The 22,498-nt window shown below is 42.1% G+C and overlaps 1 protein-coding gene across 1 annotated transcript; it reads left to right on the top strand.

Annotated features, from left to right (window-relative positions):
- The first annotated feature begins 3,375 nt into the window (after positions 1–3,375).
- Positions 3,376–21,654, top strand: hsd17b12b (hydroxysteroid (17-beta) dehydrogenase 12b). The gene is made up of 11 exons (XM_079339749.1): positions 3,376–3,710; positions 8,816–8,862; positions 9,503–9,578; positions 10,651–10,758; positions 11,225–11,289; positions 12,127–12,171; positions 13,548–13,582; positions 16,037–16,118; positions 17,418–17,483; positions 17,683–17,832; positions 20,589–21,654. Exons 1-11 carry the CDS (start codon positions 3,533–3,535, stop codon positions 20,694–20,696), a joined length of 960 nt encoding a protein of 319 aa, XP_079195875.1. The 5' UTR covers positions 3,376–3,532; the 3' UTR covers positions 20,697–21,654.
- Positions 21,655–22,498: the final 844 nt, after the last annotated feature.

Raw genomic sequence — 22,498 nt, 5'->3', positions numbered from 1 at the left:
GGCCCACAGATCTAAGAATTTTGAACTTTGTTGAACTGACAAACAAACAATTTAAAAAAACAACTAACACCATTAAAGTCTTATGATGGCATCTCCTTTAAAAAGGTCATAAAGCTCAGATCACCATTCACCCCTGAATATCTGATCGTTGCCTCAGATCCACAACAGCTAAAGAAGAGAGACAAGACACACAGCAGTAATGTGTATGACGTCAATGTGTGTATATTTCTGACAAGTAGGTGTGTGTGTTGTATTCTGCTTTACACCTTTATGTCCTCTATTGCAAAAGGATTTGTTCTATAAATGTTTTTAAAATCAAAAACATTTTGGCTGAATTTGCTTTTGAGCTTATTCCAAAATTATTTTCTTTTTTGTTTATTTGTGTTTCATGTTCAGTGTCTTTAGACTATAAGAAAAACATCAATACTTTGTTAACAGTTGATCATATGCAAAAAAATCTTCCTGATTATATTAAAAAAATGTCTTTACAAATTACTGTTAAGTGCTCTTATTGTTTTCTTTGTATTGAAAGGTACGATGTCTTTCCACGAGCGTTTCAATAAAAGCATTTTGAAATTTATAATTGGTCTTTATTGAGTCTGCATGTGGAGTTTAAGTACACAAACGTGTGTGCTCTCACTGCCCATGTCGGAAAATGAGAGCAGTGTTCACCTTCGCTTGTGAAGACGATGCACTGAGGGGTTTTTATTAGTGAGTTGAACAGAATAAATTGTCTTGTAATAAAAAAACGTGTAGTTAATTTGTGTTTGTCTACTCACTGACTGTAAATGTCTCAAATTGTTTACCTCTTTATTTGAATATTTTATTTATCAGTAAAGACTTTTCTTAGTAATAAACCCAGTCACTGACAGAGCTGTCCCTCAACACGTGATGCTGTCAGAGCCCACCATGTTGTTTGATATATTCCCCTGAACCAGCTGTTTTATAAAGTTATTTTAATCACAAGGAAACTGTCTCTCTTCAATTTTTATCAATGTAACAGTTTGAACCCTCACTCCTCCTCCACCTCGCTCACACTCGCTCACACGTGGACATCAGGCAGACTTTGTACCTGCCTGCAGGCTCCGTCAGTCATGATCAGCCGCTGGCCCGTTTATGTTAAGATGGCCCTTTAATTTAAATTTGATTCAGGTTCCTTTGAGAGCTCCCAGCCAACAGTTCAGACTCCTGTTTACCATTGCTGCATTTCTATTTTTAGCTGCTCTTATGTAACGCTCACTCTCACATTATGGACCGCTGCTGTCTGCTCCACTTGGCTGAACTGCGCTCTCCTCTCCCTGCATGTGTGTGTGTGTTTATGTACTAAGTTATTCAACTGCATCATAGTACTTCAATGAAATACCTCATGAATATGAAGGAATAGTGAAAACAGATGTGTCCAAGGTTAAATATCTGTCATAACAAATATATGTAACTGTTGAACCAAATAAATGTTTTACAATCAACACAGTATGACAGAAAACCATCAGTGTGTTAAGACAATCTTTTTGTTTTAGTAAAGACATTTAGAAAAAAAATGGTGTGTGTGAAAACAATCTACATGATAAGGAGTGCTTTGTCTGAAAGGATTTCTCACAGTATCTCACAACAGGTGAGCCCTATAGAAAAATAATACAGTAATCCTGATACATGAGTAATAAACAGAAAGTAAAGTTTGTACCTTTCTTCCTCCTTTGCGTTGAACAGACGACATTCACTTGAACACACCAGGGGTGTAAAATCAGACCAGGCACTGAAAGGCTCAGTTCTACAAGGGTGCAAAAGGTTGTATTACACCTTCGTTATATATTTCTGCACCCTCACTTGAATGGACAAAGGAGATCAGATCCTCTTTATTACAACCATGAACTGATGGTCATGACAGGGGCACCTGACCTGTTTGTTCACCAGGGACCAAATGAGGGACCCTTAACACCTACTGTATGCTATTTTTCAATGCTGTTGCTGCTCACTGTAGCTGCACACCCTTAAATGTCAGATACATCCAACGTTGTTTGGCTCTAGAAGCAGGCATTGTCACTTAAAAACAATCTCCCTGCACATGTATATTTTGTAATTCTATGAATGCAATCATAAATGGCTGGAATTACATGTTAGATTTTCTTCTTACATTTTTTCCTCATAACGTCTGTCAACATGTAAACCGCCAGAAACGGAAAAATCTCAAATACCGCACAAATGTTTGTCAAATTGTATCCATCACAACAGGTGTAAATACCTGTTATCAGAGTATTAATAAAGCATCAGGCTTTATCTAAAAATGTGGATGATTACAAATAGCCTGATTAAACTGGAGCGAAACATTTCAGCTTTGGTCCTCCACTCGTCCTGTTTAGACTCAATCAGTAAGGTGTAATCTTCATGTAAAGGCATTTCAAATGTCCTGATGATAGCTGTTAAACAACTTTTTATTTTATCTTCTGTCTTGAATAAACAAGTTATCAGAGTCATCCTCCACCTACACGTCACCTTTTCTACCGATTTATTTCTGCAAGAAGTATTTTCCCCGATGGGTGACACGCTATGAATATGGCATGCAAAGTTCATTCATGAAGCATGTGATTCATGTTCAGTGATAGACATATCGAGGTATTAGGAGCAGTGCTGTGATGGAACAAAAGCTGCCATGAACAAATAAAACAGTGACATAAATTTGGAATCAATGCAGAATATAAAATATCGTGATATTTATATTGATAAACAAGTATTTAAAAAAAAACAGTACAGATTTTTTTTTTACAGAATACAGAAAATTCTCTCAAGCTTGTAAAATAATATTTGAAAGTCAAAGTCACATTTTTGTGCAACAATTGAAAGAAAAGACAAAAGTGTACAATCCCAGTACTCTGAGGTCATAGTGCTCTGCTGAATGAGCATGTTCACATTTGTGAACATAAATATTGCAGATATTTCAACTAACAAAGACAAAGCAGCTTAACAGATAGTTGTAGAAGTCATAAGGACTCATTAAAGCTGCAGAGATGTTAGGATGACAAATATGGAAGGGTGACAGGCGCCTTAGACCCCATAAAAAAACAACCACAATATATTAAGAAAATATAATTGTTCTAATATTTTTTAGGGCCCCTGTTGGTATAATCCATAACTTTTCTTCACCATACAGCAAACCTGATGAGAAGAATGAGGTCAAAAAATGTTGGATAATTGCTAACATGATAATACAGTTTTATATACTTAGATTCCCCTATTTCTTGCTTAAATACACAGAAACATCATACGGTTTCGTGACTGATGATGGAGAAGACTGTTTGCAACAGTAGATGGTAGTAATACTCTGCTTTCTTCAATCTTCCATCAAGCATATAAATGGAAGAAGAAAATGGACCAATCACAAGCAGCCAAGCCCAAACGCGGAAGTGTCCAACACGGAAGTAATACTCGGAATTCTGCTTTGACGCATGCATCTGCATCTTGAGCTCCCCTTGTTAAGTTGAAACAGCGAGTTTAAGTCCCGGTGATATAGACAGAGGTGTGTGTGTGTGAAGCAGGCATGGCGTCCGGAGGAGAAGCAGTGTTCCGGGCGGTGGAGACGCCCTTGCTTTGTCTCGGTGCGGTGACCGCGGCCTGGCTCTCCGTGTGCTCCGTGTGCCGGCTGCTGTCCGGGATTAGGGTGTGGGTGCTGGGGAACGGACGGCTCGTGTCCCCCGCCAAACTGGGCAAATGGGCAGGTGAGGAAACTGCTTAGAAATGTGAAAAAAAATAAAAAAATAAATAAACAAACGTGCATGTATTGAAAAATTTGCAAACATAGACGAACGAAATCTAAGATTTACTCATCTTTCCAAACATCTAACCGGAAATAATTTGCAAAAATTGACATGTTTTTTTTTTTTGTCCCAGGTGATGGTTTGATTTAGCACAAATACAAAGTTGAAGTGACATTAGTAAGAGCAGTAGCGACACATGAACACTACATGACTCTGTCTGTATTCATCACTCTGCACAAAGCACGAACACACAGCTTATTGTTTGCATCAACAACAAATATCCTGCAACACACTCACAGACCAACATGCACATCATCCTCCACATAATGCATCCTTTAAATGTCTAGTTAGTCTCTTTTTTTTTTTAATTTCTTTTTTTTTTTAATTTCATTTCATTTCACTCTCAAGCACATGTTATGTAGTGTCACAGTGAAGATAAAACATACATAAGACTGTTTACTGACCTCTTCTGGTTGAAAATATAAATATGTTGTTGCATCTCAACACACACACAAAAATAAACATTCAATAATTCTGCATAATTATATCTGATACATTCAGCATTATGCACCTCATTATAACCATGCACTGCAGTGGATACAATACATGAAGCATAAAACACTATGTATTATTTTTAAAATAAAAGCCTTTAAGCTGTGAATGGATATTGTGCACTCAGAGATGAACAGACGTCTTGTATCAGTTAGATAACGGGCCATTGAGCAATGCAGGCCCCTCTGTCAGAGGACGTGCATTTCAAGAACTTAAAAGTGTGTGTATGTAGACAGCCTTCTTCAGAACTTTTACTACACCAGCTCACTTTGGTAGAAGGAACACTCTCCATGTTCCTGTAGTATGTTATAAATGTGTTATGTTAATGCACATGTTATTGGGAGGAGGTTCTAATGTTTACTGCACCGTCGGAAACAAACATGGAGTCGAGCTGATGCCATTAAAAACATAACTTTGAATGCTTTATGAAGGTCAGAGAGGAATAATTCACAGGAGAGCTGTTGTGTTGAATTGTTTCAGAGTGAACTCAGTTGTGCTGAAGTGAATGATACATGTGTAATACAAGCAGGCCCAGTTCCTCCGCATTCCTGCCATGCTGTGCTGTTTGGATGAGGGAGGAGTTCTCACTTGTGATCCGCGTGTAGCTGCAGACCACAGTGTCGGTCTCTGCCGCGTTACGCATGAAATGAGCAGCTCCACGTCGCCTGACGCAGACGCTCGTAAAGCCTGTGATTGGATTACGGCTGGAGGAGGGGGGGGGGGGGGGATTATCAAATCCCACTGTGTCTGCTGTCCGTCTGTGCAGCCTGCTCTCTGACCCAAACCTTGAAGTTTGAACAGACGGCTGGGATTGCTTCAGTGTCAGATGGTGTGATGTTCAAAGTTCACCTCATATTACACAAACGGTCAGAGAACCGAGAGACATGAGAAGAGGAGAGGATTCTCAGCATGCAAGAAGTGATCATAATCACACCGTGGTGGTGTGGAAGGATTCACTTCTATTACACTGCAACCCACACAGAAATCACAGCATAAACATCTGTTTTGCTGTACATTAGTCTTGCATCTTTTGATTATTTAGCATGCAATGTAATCTATGACTTGCACATGTGGCTGCTCAGTGTTCATCACTTGGCTCCGAGTCTGTGTTCACAGTGTGGTGTGCAGTCAACGGCTGCATCAGTCTGCTGGAGGAACCCGGATGTTTTCTGAGGTTGCGAGCTGCAGTTGCCTTTGATCTTTTTCGCCGTGCAGCTAAAAATGGAAGCGCAGCATCACGCGGGTGTTTATTTTTAGATTACACATGCAAAGTGATTCAGAGTACCCAACGAGGCGAAGGAGCCCCCGTTAGCCTCGGCTGCCGCTTTCATTCACAAACTTTGTCCCAGTGAAGTGGACTTGATTGAGAGGACGGCCTGATTATGTAACCAGGAACTGCAGCCATTCATAAATGTGATGTAAGAGTGTCAGGATGCCGCTTCACCGGAGTCTCACGTTGTGTGACAGTGAGAAAGTGGGAGAAGAAGAAGAAGAAGAGGGAGTCTGTGGCTGTTTAATAGAGAACTATTGAAATAGAATCAGAGGATGCTGTTTGCTTTATCACAGTGACTGATGTTTTTTTTATAATCCACCTTCAGGCTTTGAAACAATGAAAGCATTGTTGTGCAAATTAGAAATGTGTTTTTACAGACAATTTTCCATTTTTATATCAGAATATTAAATCAAATGAATAAAGGTACATGGATACAAGCTTAACACCTTTCATTACAAACTGTTGTGCATTGTAGCTTCCTCCTCATCAGCGTTTATGTTGCACATGCAGCATATAAGGCTCCAGCATTGATTCTTATCCAACATATAAAAACATATGATTATTAGAGCATTTACTTACAACTGTAAGTGAATGTACAGTATGTTGTATTAATACAGTAAATAGTGACACATTATATATGGGAGAATGCTGCAAATCCGACCTTGCTGCCAAGGTCGGATTCGAACCCACCGCGTGGAGGACTTAGCCTCTGTACAACGCACACATAGCGTAACCGCTAGGCTAAAACTGTGTGTCATGTTATAGCTCACGGTTAAGAGAAAGCAAGTCGGAATGTAAAAGAAGCACTTTTCATTTCACAAATATGGGATAATGGAAGAAGTTGTTGTTGAGCAAAATATGTTTTATTTTTTATATTTTTTTTTATCCCCGTCCTTCACTTTTGTCAAACTAAACAAAGATGTTGGGTAACATCCAAATAGCGAAGCATAGCGTGGGACTATCTCGAGAACACCTAGCCAGTCTAACCTACTTCTCCAGAAGACAGCACTTCCTAAAATAGCTCTTTATTTGACTGAAGGGAACATGCACTCAGCCGTAAAACCTTCTTCTTTTTTTTCTTTTTTTGCGAAACAGTTCATTCTTAAAACAGCTAAAAATAACCGGGCCTATGTTTTCTTCATCACAGCGCCCTGCACACTCGCCATCACCTCCCCTCCTCTTCCCTGTGCTATTTTTAGTTGCCCCCAGGATCTCCCATGTTCGTGTTTGTCGTTCCCCTCTCTCTCCTCCCCCTCTCCCTTCTGTTTGGCTCGGCTGCAGCCCCGGAGGATGCTCGGCACCTCGGCATCATCTGTACTCAGGAAGATCACACAAAAGAAGTGACGGGTTACAGCAAAGGGCAGACCGACCGGCGAGAACGGATGGATAACGTTAAAATAGTATCGTCACAATGTTTAGAATAAACAATATATTCTCTGCACGGATATTTGTGTTAGACACTGTGGCAACAACTCAAACCACTTGTCATGAAAACAACAAAACATCCCATCAGGTGTGTATTGCTCAGTATGTAGAAGAATACCACATCAACAATGTTAAACATGGTTTAGTGTGTGTTTGAAAAAGTAAACCAAATCCAGCTGTGTATCAAATCAAGTGGTAAGATAGAGATGATAAAAAGCACTGACCTTATTAAGAGGGTCAGCGATCAGGCTGTTATTTGGACAATCCACAAAAAAAAAAACCCTCCTCCATCAATATCATTATGCTCCTGTTGCCGTAGCAACCCTTGGCCTCCTGATGTTTTTCCTTCCAAGATGAAAAAGACTCGTGTGCAAGCTGTGAGGTATAAAGTTTTCACCTTTTAAAAAGCTCTGGATTGGGTACGTTTGCACTGTACATGAAATACAGATGAGATTATACCAAGCAGTGATTTTATTATGCAGTAAACACTGCATACGACAACTGCCAAAAATATGAACACTTGAGTGTGTTGAATTGGAGGTGCTCGTTCTTACAAACACAAATCCATCCAAGTCCACAGTCCAGTCACAGCCCTTCATTTTCAGTCCATTGAGTGTAAATCTACTGTTAATTAGAAATTGTCAGACAGTGACAGTCCCGAGTGATGCTGTGTGACCAAACACACACACTATTGTTCCTGTCTTCAGTGTACTTCACGAGCAGGTCAGAACAGCAATATCGAAACCTCCGAAACAAACGAGAAGAAGGATTTCACACATTTGACCCCGACAGCACAAGATTCAAAGCAACTTTGCAAACGGATAAGTTTTGTCTTTAGAGCCGGGACGTACAGGCCACACAGGGACATGTTGTATCGGCCTGACGCTCCGTCCCACCCCCCTTCCACTTATTGTTATATTTAGCCAGAGGTGTGATGAATAGTTCCTCTGAAAGATGGCTAGTGCTATAAATAGACCCTGCTGCTGCTGCTGCTGTTTGTGCCAGGCAGTTCCAGGGCATCCGCTTGCTCCACTGCCACCGATGACAGAGAGGACCTAACTTTCCTCCTCCCTCCCTCCCTCCCTCCCTCTCTCTCTCTCTGTCGGTCCTCCTTATTCACCTCGGCTGCTCTCCCTTGTTCCTCGTCCTGCAGAACATCTGTCTGCACTGACAGAACAGACCATTCATTTTATGTTTCTATTACCGTCTTCATGCATTCAAAGTCAAACTGTCCACAACCCTGACTTCTTTATCGCCCCATTATGTGGTTGAAAAAGCCCTGTAGGTGGCGCTCATTGTCTTTTTTTCATCATCGTTGACTAACATTGCTGAGTGTATTCAGTGTATTTTCTTTGATTGTGGAGCGCGCTCTCGACTTCACACCGAGGAGAAACAATGACAACTGTTATCACCTTTAAACACGCAGCAGGAAACAGTCCGCCCTGCTTGCAGATTTATTGAAAATGTTTATTTTTGTTAAAAAAAAAAAAAAGCCATGCAGCTCGAGCTAATGGAGCAGATTAAAGTGAGCTTTGTCTTTGAGGCAGCACGGCTAACAAAAAGCGGGAACGTCTGTTTAATGTGTGCCCACTGCCCCAAGTAAAAAGCTTATTAGAGATTTACTCCAAACATGTTGATACTCTCTCTTTGTCTTGTTTTTGAGCTCTGCACGCTTTGGCAAAGACTCCTTATTACCAACAAGAGGAAATATCTTTAATTAACCATCCAATTCTCTATATCTCTGTGTGTGTTTTATATTTGACTTCATATGTTCTGGTGCTAATCGACTCTCTTATGTGTCTGTTTGTCCCTTCAGTCGTGACCGGGGCCACTGATGGGATTGGGAAAGCCTACGCCGAGGAGGTGAGACTCTCCTGACCTAAATCAGAGAGAGAGATGTGGTGCATTATTCATAAACATGCACAGAAACTCGTCAGTCTTGTCTTGGATTTACGGGTTTATTACTTTTTATTTCTGTTTATTTTCTCCTCTCTTCTCTGATATCAGGAATCTTTACAGTGAAGTGAATTCAGATCCAACTAAATAGATGTTTAAGGTTTATTTCGGGGCGTTTTGCTCCTTTATTTAGAGACAGGACAGTGGATAGAGTCAGACATCAGGGTGAGAGAGAGTGAAGAATGACATGCGGGCTCCAATGTTTATTTCACTCTTACAGTTGGATGTGTCGATCCGTGAGACCACAGACTCACAAATCACAGATATGGAACACATGATGACAGGATTATTTCAGGACTATCCTAACGGTGACAAACCCAGCATTCAAAAACACTGTATTTAGAATAGATCTTTTTTTGTGACCCTTTTTCCTTTATTAGAGGGGTCAGCTGAAGGGGGGGGGGGGGCGCGTCTCAGGAGAGTTCAGATTTTCAAGTACTTAAGTAAATCTAAGTACTTTAATGAAGAGTTTTGAAAGGCAGATAATCAGAAGGAAGTCACAACAGACCCATGTGCTTTAAGTGTCTCTGTATCTTTGTGTTTGCAGCTCGCCCGCAGAGGTTTTTCCATCGTGCTGATCAGCCGCTCGCAGGACAAGCTGGACGACGTGTCCAAAGCCATCGGTGAGAGTTTCGTCTCTGTCTTCACTTTAAAACGCATCGTACATAGAGGACGAGAAATGTTGCTGGGCATCATGAAGTGCAGAGGTTTGAGGAGACGTTTTCATCCAACGTTTCTCTGAAAAGTTGTTTGTCTTGTTTATTTATTAACTCCATCAGTTGAGTTTATTTCCCTTTTTACAGCAGAAGACTCATGTAGCGTTTAAAGAAGAGGAGCTCAGTGGTGACAACGCGAGGACTCTGTCATCCCTGGTGGGAGATGGTGTAATTACATTGTTCTGTGTGATAGTCTAACAGGGCTGAATGACAAACACACGAAGGAGGCAGCGTTACATCGAAATGTTTTCCACAGCTGATCTTCTGAAAGAGAGGAGAAGCAGCTGGACTCGGATGCTTTGGGTTATGAGGCAGTAAAGCCTCCTACTGGAGCTGAAAGTGAATCTGTCCAATTAAATGAAAGCGTCCTCATGAGGGAGGGATATCCTCATTGATGAAGAAAGATTTTATTGTCCCTCTGCTCCACTCTATTCTTTCCAGCTGAATGTTAGTTAGCAGCAGCCCCCCCCCCAAGAAAAAAAAAAAAAGAGGGCACATTGAACCGTGATCAGGATGTGAACCGAACTTAACACAAACTGGTTTATAAGTACCATGAATTCTTTTAATCTGGTTCCATGGGCCATAAATTGACACCGTTTGGAGAATCAAATAAAGCCACAGCCAGCCGTCAATTATCCTCGGATTAATTAGTTTCAGTGTGGTGACTGCGAGGTTATCTAGCACAACGGCTGAGGAAGGAGAGAAGAAAGAAATATGTGTTGGACAGAGTCGGTGAGAAAGGAAAGCTCTTCTGCTGTTTGGTATTATTTGGGATTATGGAGAAGCTTGAAATGGTTTCTATAACAAACTTTAGTATTTGTTCATTAACCACACAGCATATTGTACTAATGTCGACCCTCCAATGCTCTCATTCATCATTTCTGGAATAAAAGGAGTGCTGGCTATTTCTGATGTTTTTTTTTTTTTCTTTAAAAAAAAACCCAAACAAACTCAAACTGTTTGCGTTTCGGTCCCTCAGCCAGTAAATGTGGCGTGGAGACCAAAAGCATCGCGGCCGACTTCAGCGCCGTGGACATCTACTCCAAGATCGAAGAAGGACTCAAAGGACTGGAGATTGGAGTTTTGGGTAAGCCTGCAGCAGATGCTTCAGCCACTTCTCCTTTTCATAGAATTTAATTAAAAAGGCCAAACAAGACGGGAACTCCATTCAGAATGGAGAGGCCCGCAGTTCTAAAGAACGCCGTACAATTACAACAACGATAAATAGACTTCAGGTAGCCATGGAGGTTAATAATATCCCAGCCTTTTGTGCCCTCCTAAAATGAAAACGAGGAGTTCTGGGTTCCTGTGCAGCAGCTGCTCAGACCACCTTCCTCTTCATACACTCCAATAAAACGGAGAAGATGAAAAATGCAGACTCTATCCTCGGCCTACACACATGGCGAATGTTGGATGATGCACCTTTCATGTTATCATGGAGGTTAAGTTAGCTGGTCTTTTTCAGCCCTTTGCTGCCCTCCTAAGATCAGGCAGAGGAATAGCACATCTCCACAGAGAGTCACAGTGACGGTTTGATGTCTTTTCTTCAACAGTGAACAACGTGGGAATTTCTTACTCTTACCCTGAATTCTTCCTCAACGTCCCCAATCTGGATTCTGTAAGTTTTTTTTTTTGTGTGTTACCACAAATTTATAAATGATTTTATTATTCAGTCAGACTCGGAATCAAATGGTCATCAAACATTTTACTGTATTCTAAGTGGTAACAGCACCGAGTGCTCATGTCCTTCTGTTTTGTGTCTTAAATCATATTCGTAAAGTTTAGGTTTGAAAAGGCTCTGATTCAGATTCTTTAATGTCCCACAAGGGGAAATTAGTTTTGCAGCAGGACAACAAAAACCAGTACAACATCAGCTCAGTGTAAAATCCAAATAAAAAAAAAAAAAAAAAGAGCTCAAAGCTAAATGGAAATGTTAACTGTGATTTGGAAAGTGCAAAGAGAGCAACCTGAGGCCCCTTCTCCACCTTGTGTTTTTTTCTCAACACCATCGTCTTTTTTTTTTTCTCAATTTTTTTAAATGAGGGGAGAGGGTTTGCAGAAGTTTAACTTCCAGCTTCTTATTTTCCTGAGAGCTTCTCGTTTGTTCGCCCGCTCCGAGCGCTCAGGTTGAACATTTCTCAACTTGTCGGAGAAGTGTCGTTGACATCATGGACGCTCTTTTCCAAATCCTCTTTACTGCACGTTACTGTTCAGAAGTTCAGTTTTGAAGACTCTTTTTTTTTTTTGCACTGATTCATCTTCCACCACTGAAATGATCGGTCGGTAAGGTTCAAAACTTTTCCGGCTCTCCAGAAGAAACGTGTCCGTCAGAAAAGAAAAACAACATCCTGAAGACCTGCAGTTGATGCTTGAATGGACGAAACTGTCGACAAGTTGAGTGAATGCACGAACACGCCGTGTTAATGATGTCATCATGCTCCTCTTCTTCTTTCAGTTCATCGACACCATGATCAACATCAACATCACGTCAGTGTGTCAGGTGAGTGCACTTCTTTTAAACACCGATATCAGGAAGGCCTCTGACTCTGAAAATGACTCGAGCGTTCCGCCTCTGAGATCTTGCTTGTTCTCATGGGGGGGTGGGGGGGTGGGGTGGGGGGGGGGGGATTTAGGAAGTGGATGAAGCAACAGAGTCTGACGATTAGATGACAGTTCTTGCCATCAACGCTGCATGTTATTTGAGTGTCTTACGATTAAATTTGATTCTGAATCAAAATCATGAGGCCAAGAATCCAAATCTATTTTGGATTTCAAATGGTTCTGGATTCATGATTCAAAGTCTACATTTCAATGAGTATACGCTTCAGGATCTATCTACTCCTGTCATCTGTCTGACAGCATGAATTCCTTACTGCTCCTTTTGAGACTTTTGCAATTTTTGAATCTTCAAGAATCTCAATGTTGACATGAATTGATTTATTTCCCCCACCTCTACATATAATGAGTGGTAAAGAATATACTAGAAAGGCCTCATCATGAGTACTACTTTGCACTGTTGGAGTGATATAATCATCTACAGCTGTGAATCTTTCTGGATGTCACCTGCTGCGTCCCACATCAGCTCACTGTGACTTCACACACAGGGAAACACGTCAGCGAGCGTTTGTGTTCACATCAGCTGCTCACGCACACGTCAGGATGTTTTCAGGAGGTGTGTGTGTGTGTGTGTGTGTGTGTGTGTGTGTGTGTGTGTGTGTGTGTGTGTGTGTGTGTGTGTGTGTGTGTGTGTGTGTGTGTGTGTGTGTGTGTGTGTGTGTGTGTGTGTGTGTGTGTGTGTGTGTGTGTGTGTGTGTGTGTGTGTGTGTGTGTGTGTGTGTGTGTGTGTGTGTTGTATGTTCCACTGCAATGTCTCGGATGCTTTGTGTAGTTAAGTCTGCCCAAGTGGGTTTAAAAAGGCTGAGCTCCACCTTCAGACAGGCCAGGAGGCCAGTAAAGAGTGCTCTCTCTCACACACACACACACACACACACACACACACACAGCACTGCGCAGTGACATAAAGCACAGTAAGTCACTTCTTCCATGTTCGGCCGCTCCCCGAGCAACAGCCAAAGTCCACCCACTCTCTTAGCGCTTAATTTATGTCATTCAATATTTCTTTAAACTGCTCCCTCTGCTATCGTTATCATTTCCACTCTCTCTCTCTTTGTCTTCCCTCCCCACACACACTTTTTTAAAAAAAAAAGTGAATGCACACCTCCACACACTTGTCCACAACCCACACTCTTTTATAGACTGCTTTTGTCGCTCCAACGCTTTTACTGTTTCTAACACTCTAATCTCTCTTTGTCTCTCTCTCTCTCTCTCTCTCTCTCTCTCTCTCTCTCTCTGTCTCTCTCTTTGTTTTGTTTCCAGATGACTCGTCTTGTCCTACCTGGGATGGTGGAGAGGTAAGTTTGTCTGACTTTAGCAGTAAGTGGCTTTTCAATACACCATGGTTGTCTGGGCCTCTTCAGTAATTACCAGCAGCATGAAGGCATTAATCAGCACACGGCTGGATGAATAACAGCTAATAATATTTAAAAAAAAAAAAAAAAAAAGATGTTTGAGGGGAGCTGTGGATAGTACAAAATACATGCAGAATACAAAGAGCATGGTCTTTGAACAAACTCCCACAGGTTCGAGCCTTTTTTCAGGAACTCACACAGATCTAACAAGCTCTGTCTCGTACACCTTTTTCACCCTCAAAACAATCTCCCACATCATGTATCATCTTTGACTTTCAGACGTAAAAGATCCGGCTGGCTCAGGGTTTCTGTCTGTCATCTTTTCTTATGGAAGAAAGGAGATGCATTTATATATACTTCTGTCTGACTGGTGTGGTTTTATGCAGGGTTCCTTGGTATTCCTGAAAGATGCTAAGATCTCGAAAGTGTCCCCAAACGTTTCCCTTTTTGTGATTTTTAGGATTCTAAATTTGATTGATTAATTGAGGCGTTTAAAGGAGGGGAAAAAAACAGAATCTCTGAGTGATGGACTTTTAGTAAACAGTTTTCAAAATTGAATAACCACATTTTGGGAGCACTGCTGGCGGTCATGTGGCGCATGTAAATACTTGCTGCTGTACTACGAGCCAATGCAACATAATATATTCTTATCTGCACTGTACAGTTCAAGTTTGTATGACAATAAAGAACGTCAAAGTCTTTACTCATTGACAATGAAACAAATGTGGCACAACAACCAACAGAACGAGAGAAGGCTTTCCCCAGAGTGTTTATCAGAGAAGCTACGAAGAGGCACATGCTATGTCTCGAGGAGCTGAAAAAGATCCACCGCTCAGTTGGAGAATCTTTCCAGAGGAAAACTATTAGCCATGCTCTTCACAAATCTCCCCTTTATGGAAGAGTGGGGAGAGGAGAGCTGCCTCTGAAAGAAAACCATACTTAATCCTTTTTGGAGTTCGCCACAAGCCGTTTGGGGACAAAGCAAATGTGTGGAGAGAGGACTCTGGTCACATGAGAGCAGACTTTATTTTTTCCCCCGGTGCAAAATATTATGTGTGGCAAAAGCCAACACTGCACATCACCCAGAGCACACAGTCCCTTCAGTGAAACACGGTGGCTTCAGAAGAGTCATGCTGTGAGGATGCTTTTAATCAGCAGGTCCTCCGAATCAGGTCTTTAGGGCTGAGGCTCCAGACTCAGGCAGAGATTCACCTCTTCACAAGAACAGTACTTTATTGCTTTAAATAAGCCTGAAAAAAACCAGATAGTAACCCGAGGCAGAATCCACAGCAAGACTTCAAATGTCTGATCACTAATAGTGCTCTCACACTGACAGAAAAAACTGTACACGTGAACGCAAACAGAGACATTGTCGCTCAGATTTCACACAAGGTTTCTCCTGCTCGAACCCTCGCCCCGCCTCCCGCCTGACAGGGACAGTCTCCTGCTGTGAGGAGCATGACGTGAACGCAGCCATGTCAGGAGACTCTGCGGAGCAGTCCTCCTGAAGTGATCTCCATATTTTCAGGAGTGCGTTTGGAATACGCCAGAACAGACTCAACTTAGTCTGGTGGGCAAAAACACGTCAGTCTCTCGATGTGAACAACCGGTAGAGACATAACCCTGAACAGACTTGTCGCTGTGAGGAAGCCTTGTGAGAGCATTCATTAAGACTTTTCTGATTCTGCTGTGTTTTTTTAAAATCAGGTTTCAACTGCGACACCGTTTCATTTCCTCTTCCAGTTGAGAGAAAATGTTAATTCCTCTGCTCTGACAGCACAAGAACAAGTGTAGTGATGTTATAATGATGGCTTTGATGAATACAAATGAGGTCCCATCTGTTTACGTGCAGAATAGTCCTCCATACTGTCACAGTTTATGAACAAAAAAGCATCCTTGTTAACAGTAACTCACCTTTTGGGAGTGTATTAAAGCGTGCTCCACAGTGCAGCCCAGCAGCCTACCTGTCCACCTGTTTTTTCGGGGTTTTGTATCGATGATGATAATACTGTCTGAGTCTGAATCTGAAGTCGTAGCGATACACTGACTAGAAGTGCAGCTGAATGCATTTTTCCCATGTGATGACTCAGCAGGGGGGATTGATACTTGCGTATACAACAGATGTCTGCCTTTCTGTCCTATTGACAGTTTTCATTAACATTAACAAGATGCACCTGCGAAGCATTATACATCTGGGTTCATCAAACTGTTACTATCCCAGTTAAATCAAGTATTAAACGTCACCATGCAAAGTGTGAAAGTCAAACGGGAGTGAACACTGTCCTGCTGTTAAAGGCTTAGGTCTTGTATTCCTTCTCTCTCTCTCTCTCTCTCTCTCTCTCTCTCTCTCTCTCTCTCTGATTTTATTCAGTGTAAAAAAATCCTGTACATTTACAGGAAGAAGGGGGCCATCCTCAACATCTCCTCTGCCAGTGGGATGTACCCTGTTCCTCTCCTCACCGTCTACTCGGCCTCCAAGGTAACATCAGTGCACACTTTACGACATTTTCCTCCAGCATCATAAACAGTTTACACCTCGCCATATGCCGTCATCCACGAGCAGAAAAGACCCTCGACGTTCATCTGGTGTTGTGAATTATTCCGTCTAATCGACCAACGTACACTGAGGCGAAACGCTTCTTCTGCTGACTAAAAATTCAACATTTATTTAGTTGTTGGGATAAAGGGGAGAGATGCTCTTCTTCTTTTTTCATATTTGCCTTTTTAATTGTTGAATATAAATAAGTCGGTGACTAACTCGGGTCCCGAGGTAGTGCTCCAATTAAAACTGTTTATAGGGGCATGTGGTGTCATAATGTTTTATAACCGTCTCATGTGTGTTTGGGAGCTTAAAAACAGCCTGCTGTTCAGTTGGAGCTGATTAATTTGCCTTGGTCTTCAATACTGGGTCATGGTTATGCACTAAATCCTGGTTTCTGCAGTGAAAGTTTAAAAGTGCAGCTCAAAAATCCTTCCTTGGAAACCTTTAGTTTAATGCTCAATTTAACGATCGCTGACAATAACAGCAGTTAAAGAACTTTGCACATGAGCGGGGTCAAAGGACGTGACAAAGAAGGGGCTCACACAAAGTGACTTTATTATGAAACTAAACTTCAAACAGTCATAATTATGTAAGTCCGTCATGAATGCAGTGTGTGGATGAGTGTACTCGTGAAGTGCAAACAAAAGCAACGCAGCTGGTGGAGGGAGAGAGAGATGTCAGAGTGGAAGCCACTTCAACAAGCTGAGGCCTGGTGGGCTCAGGTGGAGCGATGCTGCATTCATGTGCCGCTCGGTCATCCAAGTGTCCCGGTTGGCAAGTTGGAATTTTGTAACAACAGCAAAAACGGCGTCGATACTCCGAAGACGATCTGTGCAGTTTAACTGTTACCAGTTAGATTTGAGTACATGTACAAGACTGGAATTAATAAAAAAAAAAAAAAAAGGTTTGTTGACGTTAACAAACCTATTTTTCCCCCCCTGTGATGTCGTCAAGTCGGCTGCTAATTATTTTCCGTGTTACTGGGTTGTTATTCCGACTTGAGGAGGTGTTCGTGTGCATTTGCCAACTTGATGATCGTCCAATGTGTCCGATATCACGTGAATACACCGTCAGTTAACTGATGTTCTTCCTGACTCCGCCCACTATCTGCCAAACCAGGAAGCTAAACGTATGCAGACAGAGGGCTGGACCTCACGTCTCTTTTTTTCCTCTTTGAAAGATGTTTAACTTTATTCATCTCACCGTTGTGTTTTGACCTGACTGTTTCTTTTGCAGGCTTTTGTGGACTTCTTTTCAAGAGGACTTCAAGCTGAATACAAGAACAAAGGCATCATTATTCAGGTGAATCATGAACTAACTAAGTAATTATGCTGCAAGCCCACTCGGTTAGATGTGCTCAAAACATTTGTTATATTTTGAGTCCTCTTTTTTTTTTTTTCTTCTCTCTGTTACTTTATTGTAATCACTCCTAAAACCAAGCTTTAAAACAAGTAAACAATTTGTTAATCTATTAGCTTCTGTGTTCTTCTTTCCTCTCCAGAGTGTTCTGCCATTTTTTGTTGCAACCAAGCTGAGTAAAATCCGTCGAGCTACGTTTGACAAGCCCAGCCCAGAGCGCTACGTTTCAGCCGAGCTCAACACCGTGGGGCTGCAGACTCAGACCAATGGCTACCTGCCCCATGCCATTATGGTAAGTCTTGGTATGTAAAGCTGGAGGAGAGAACAAGGAGAAGGTTTCTATGTCAAGACTCGACTTCCACACGACTGATGTTAATTACCTCAAAGCTCCAAAACACGGCTGACAGAGAGTCACTGAGCACAGTGTTCATCTCAGGCTGCAGTTTGGTAAAACACATGGCATTAGGTTGGGACTGAGGACTTTCACGTTTTTGTCATTTAAAAGTGACAACTCCAGATGAGTCATGATCTGCTGCTGGTGCTTCAGTCAGTTGGAACCTAAAATCACACTGAAGGCCAAATGTTCCTCTGCATCGTGTCCTTTTTATATAATCAGCATGAACAAGTGCACCCTGAATTATGATGCGCCTTCAGTGCATCATAATTCAGACATATGTTTGTAAGTCTATTATCGATAACGCGCTTACCTCGGCTGCAGCTGATCCCGGCTCGTCATTGGCCGAGGGACGGGCTTACACTCTGACCTCCAGAAACATAAACTGACATAAAGAGACAGACACACCCACGGTCCATTTTGGGGTTACCGTTCAAGCTAACGGGCATGTCTTTGGACTTTGAGAGGAAGCCGTAGAACCCAGAGAGAGCCCACTCATGCACAGGGAGAACTTGCAAACTGCACACAGAAGGGCCCAACGTGTCAGACGGGAGAGATGAAACCAGAAAACCTTCTCGCTCTAACCACTGCTCCACAGTGCAGCCAACATTTCTAATAATATTTCAGATTTTAAATTGGAACTTCTAATCCTTTAAAATTCTTTGAGTTATCCACAAATGTCCCTTAACGTCATTGTTGAAAGGCTTTTTTTGTATTTGGGTTCAAAGAGTCGTGGAAATAGGAACAAAAGCTCATCAGGCTGTAATTTGACTCTATTCAAAGGAGCTGCCTACCTGCTCATCTCCATTGACTTAATTAATATTGTGTCAACAGTTGCTGAAGCATCTGTCACACGATAAACCTCGTCTGAAATAATGGAGTGGGATGCTCCGCTACCTTTCACTATTGTCTGCGTCCTATCGCTGTAATTACTCCGAAATGAGGAAGTCTTCATTGATGCAGAGGTTACAGAGAGCAGCGGTCCTTTTCTCCCCTCCAGCTCGCCCATGCTGTGTCCCATGTTGTTATGTGACCTGAATATCAATGTTCATGTTTATTGATGTACATACAAAGAACAACACCCTCCCATTACAGCGTGAAGGTGGTCAATAAATCCCGCTCGGCAGAGCAGCTCTGTGTTGATCCTGTGCACTCAACAGTTTTTGTGAAGATAACATAAACAGAGCGGAGAGCTTGCCTTTCATCAGCCCCCCGTATTTCACTATATAACACAAGCTGCAGACCGTTCAGTGTGTGTGCTCTGATTATCTGATAATCCCCCCCCCCCCCCCCCCCCCCCCTCAGTCGTGCAGCTCTGCCACGTCTCCAAGTAATAATTGGGACTGCAGTAAAGCTGCGAACCTCTTACGTGCTCACAAACAACAATAGATGTTCTGTCATCTCGGCTGCAGTCAGTTTGTTCACATATTTCTCGGTCACAATAAAGACGTCGCCTTAAATGGCTTACAATAAAGAAACCTGTTAAGTGAGGGGTGTGTCACATAAAACTAGGAGCTCGTTTAAGTAGTGTGAAACATTTCACACCTTTTCATTCTGCTCTAGGTCTGCTGCAAAAAAGCCGTCGACCAACCAGGTAGCATAAATGTTATGTATCGTTATGATTAAAAATAGTAAGGTTCATATTTTCAACCGGACAGGTTTGGCCTTAAAGCAAAGTATCCATCCACAGTGAATGTTAGTAAAATTCATGATGTTTAATATTTTAGAGATAGGACAGACTCGTAACCTGGGGAGAGAGGGAGGAGCAGGCAGTCTAGTGGCAAGTCCACGCACCCCATGTACAGAGGCTATAGTCCAGCAAGCGGACGGCCAGGGTTCAAACCCAGCCTGTGGCTCCTTTCCCACATGTCATTCCCCACTCTCTCTCTCTCTCTCTGTCTCTCTCTCTCTCTTTCTCTCTCTCCCTGATTTCTGACTCGATCCCCTGTCTTATATAAGGAAAGGAGCCACAAGTCAGACTGGCCTGGGGCCCCAATTATTAGCCTGCCTCCCTGTTGACGAGCAGCGCCTCTGCGCACACCAACCACCAGGCCCCCACGATCTTAAGACTCTCAGTCTTTCAGCACAAAGCATGACAAGAAGGCATTTCGAGAGAACAGAATTGAAGATATTACCGTAATTGGATAGTAAGTCACTGAAAAGAAGCGTTTATGATGCTTCATAAAACTGCTCTTTATTTAAGGAGAGAATTAAAAACAGCAGGGGGCGTCTCCTCGGCTGTTAGAGCTGCCACACTATTGTCTGTGAAGCTGTTGAGTCAAAGCTGACTTCATGGACGTTATGGCTGAGGCAGAAAAGATCTGATTGCTGTAATTTGAACTGCCTACTTGTGCACAATATCTAAGAGAATGAGATGCACATTTTTAACCACATTGTGCATTTGACTTCTCTCTTGACAAAGAGTGAGCATGTTTTGCTTCAGTATCCTCAGCTCTGTTTCATCTCTAAATGTGACGATGCTGTAGTGACTTTTAAATCCTGGCTGCACGGCTTTAAAAGAAACACCACCGTGGTCTGACTTTTCCTTTCCGTTGCTTGCCACAGTTGTTGCTCCTGTGGGCTGGACATTAATAATGAATGCTAATCTGTTATTTGTAAATGCCACCAGCTGACCATGTAATTTCCCTCTGTAGGGCTGGGTGACTACAGCTCTGCTCCCTGCCAAGATCCTCAACAGCTACGTGATGGGGATGGGTTTGTCCCAGCGCGCTCGTTACCTCAAGAAGCAAAAGCAGGGATAGATGGATGTGCAGCAGCAGACAGAGGAGGGGGGAGAGCAGCTGTGTTAACGACTCATCGGACCACCATCATCATCACGGACCAAGAGGAGGAAGTGTGACAGTTTCTGGGCAACCAGCCTTTACACGCTCCCAGTTATAGATGAGGCCAAACTGGCCCCAGTTGCCTCCACATGTTTTCCATCCGAAGCAGTCGAGTGAAAAATGCTGAACAAGAGCGGTGGTCCTCGTTGAGTGATCAGCTTTAATGAATGGAAACACTAACATGGAAACTCCAAACAATTCTCAAAAAAAATGTCCAACAGCCTGCAAAAACATCATAGGAAAAAAAAAAAGAAGCGTATGCAGTGATGGCGAGAGATAGCGCCTCCTGTGAGCACGTGAAGCAGCTTTCTGGCTGTTTGGACTGGCTTAAAGCTCTTCAGCAGCACACTGTAGTTTTATGATTTACTTACTGCTATCACTCTCTAAAGCACTTAAATGGTCACTTACAGGCTGAATGCCTTTTCTTCTGTGTGATAAGCGCCATCTCGTCTTTCTATTGCAATTTTTTTTTTCTAACAATATTTTCTTATCAGAAGGTTTGAAGCACTCAGATATTTACCTTTTTTCTCTTCTTTAAAACCCACTTCAAGTCTTTACTCTAATCTCTTGTTTGCATTTTAATTTAATTTTTTCCTCCCCAGTATTGATGAAAGGGTGATGAAAGGGAGAGCACGCGACAGAACCAAACTACTTACATGTGTAAGGTGATTAGGACAAGAGAGAGGTTGGTGGTAGAATATAGGAAATAGATGTTTTTGTGACTTGCTTAATAGATTTTCAGATTCATAGCTTGCGACCGGCGTTGAGTTCTGGTGCGAGTTTGTCACATGGCAGTCAAATCCATGCATTCCTGAACAAAATGAGAATGTGGTTTGTTTGTGTTTGTGCGTGTGTTGAAATAAATCCATCAAATGTACATTCATCTCAGTTTGCTGACTCGTGTTATTGGATCGACTCAAATGTCAAAGCAAACCGTTGAAGTGTTGTAAAATCTTTGACACTTTTTATGTTTGACTTTCTCCGTGGGACTTTGGTTGACTCGGTTGTGTTCGTTCAGAATGTCAAGTAGAAGTCTCATTTCATCAGCTTTAAGTTATACTGTTTACTCTAAATGGAAAGTTTGCACTTGACATTTCACACACACCAACTGTTGAAGTGAAAGGGACCAACATCAGTTTTGAGGCTGGTGCTTTTCTCAAGGGTAATGGTAGTAAGATATGTCCGGGGGTGAAAGCGGAGCAAACTGGAACCATTAGTATGTTCTGACTACTTTGCATTTGTCCTTGCAGCCGCCAATAAATATCAGTTTCAGTTACTTCATCCGCTCATTTGTGTGTTCCAACTTCATGTGCTCTTGTCTCACCTTTCTTGTCAGTCGTGTTTTAAATCACAGTGGAGCTAAATTCAGTGCGTGGAGGGGGACCAATTTTAGCCGAGGTCCATGAAAAGGTTCTCACAAAGGACAATTGTGGTTGAAATATCTTAAATATCTGAAAATATTGTCTGTAAATCTCCATCTGTGACGAGTTCAATCTATCTTAAATCTGACTGTGAAAGGTCCACAAACTCGTCTGTGTCATTAAAATGCTCGATGTCTAACCGTGTCATATGTGACATCCTTTTAAAACCTTCAAACAGGCTCTGATTTCTCCCCTTCGTGATTGAAACCATTATTCATCATTTTCACAGTCCATACAAAATGTGTTGCTTTTTCATGTCCTGCCTCTTCCGTCCCAAACATCACTGTCCGGTTCCCATGC

This window comes from Symphodus melops, assembly GCF_947650265.1.
Source record: "Symphodus melops genome assembly, chromosome: 3".
NCBI lineage: Eukaryota > Metazoa > Chordata > Actinopteri > Labriformes > Labridae > Symphodus > Symphodus melops.
The sequence above is the reverse complement of the archived record's forward strand: the minus strand, read 5'-3'. Positions and strand labels throughout refer to the sequence as shown.

Excerpts from the sequence above, each read along its gene's own strand:
- hsd17b12b (XM_079339749.1), top strand. The coding sequence starts at position 3,533 with ATGGCGTCCGGAGGAGAAGCAGTGTTCCGGGCGGTGGAGACGCCCTTG. Across the intron at positions 8,863-9,502 it reads GGAAAGCCTACGCCGAGGAG|CTCGCCCGCAGAGGTTTTTC; the intron begins GTGAGACTCTCC and ends TTGTGTTTGCAG. Across the intron at positions 17,833-20,588 it reads ACCTGCCCCATGCCATTATG|GGCTGGGTGACTACAGCTCT; the intron begins GTAAGTCTTGGT and ends TTCCCTCTGTAG.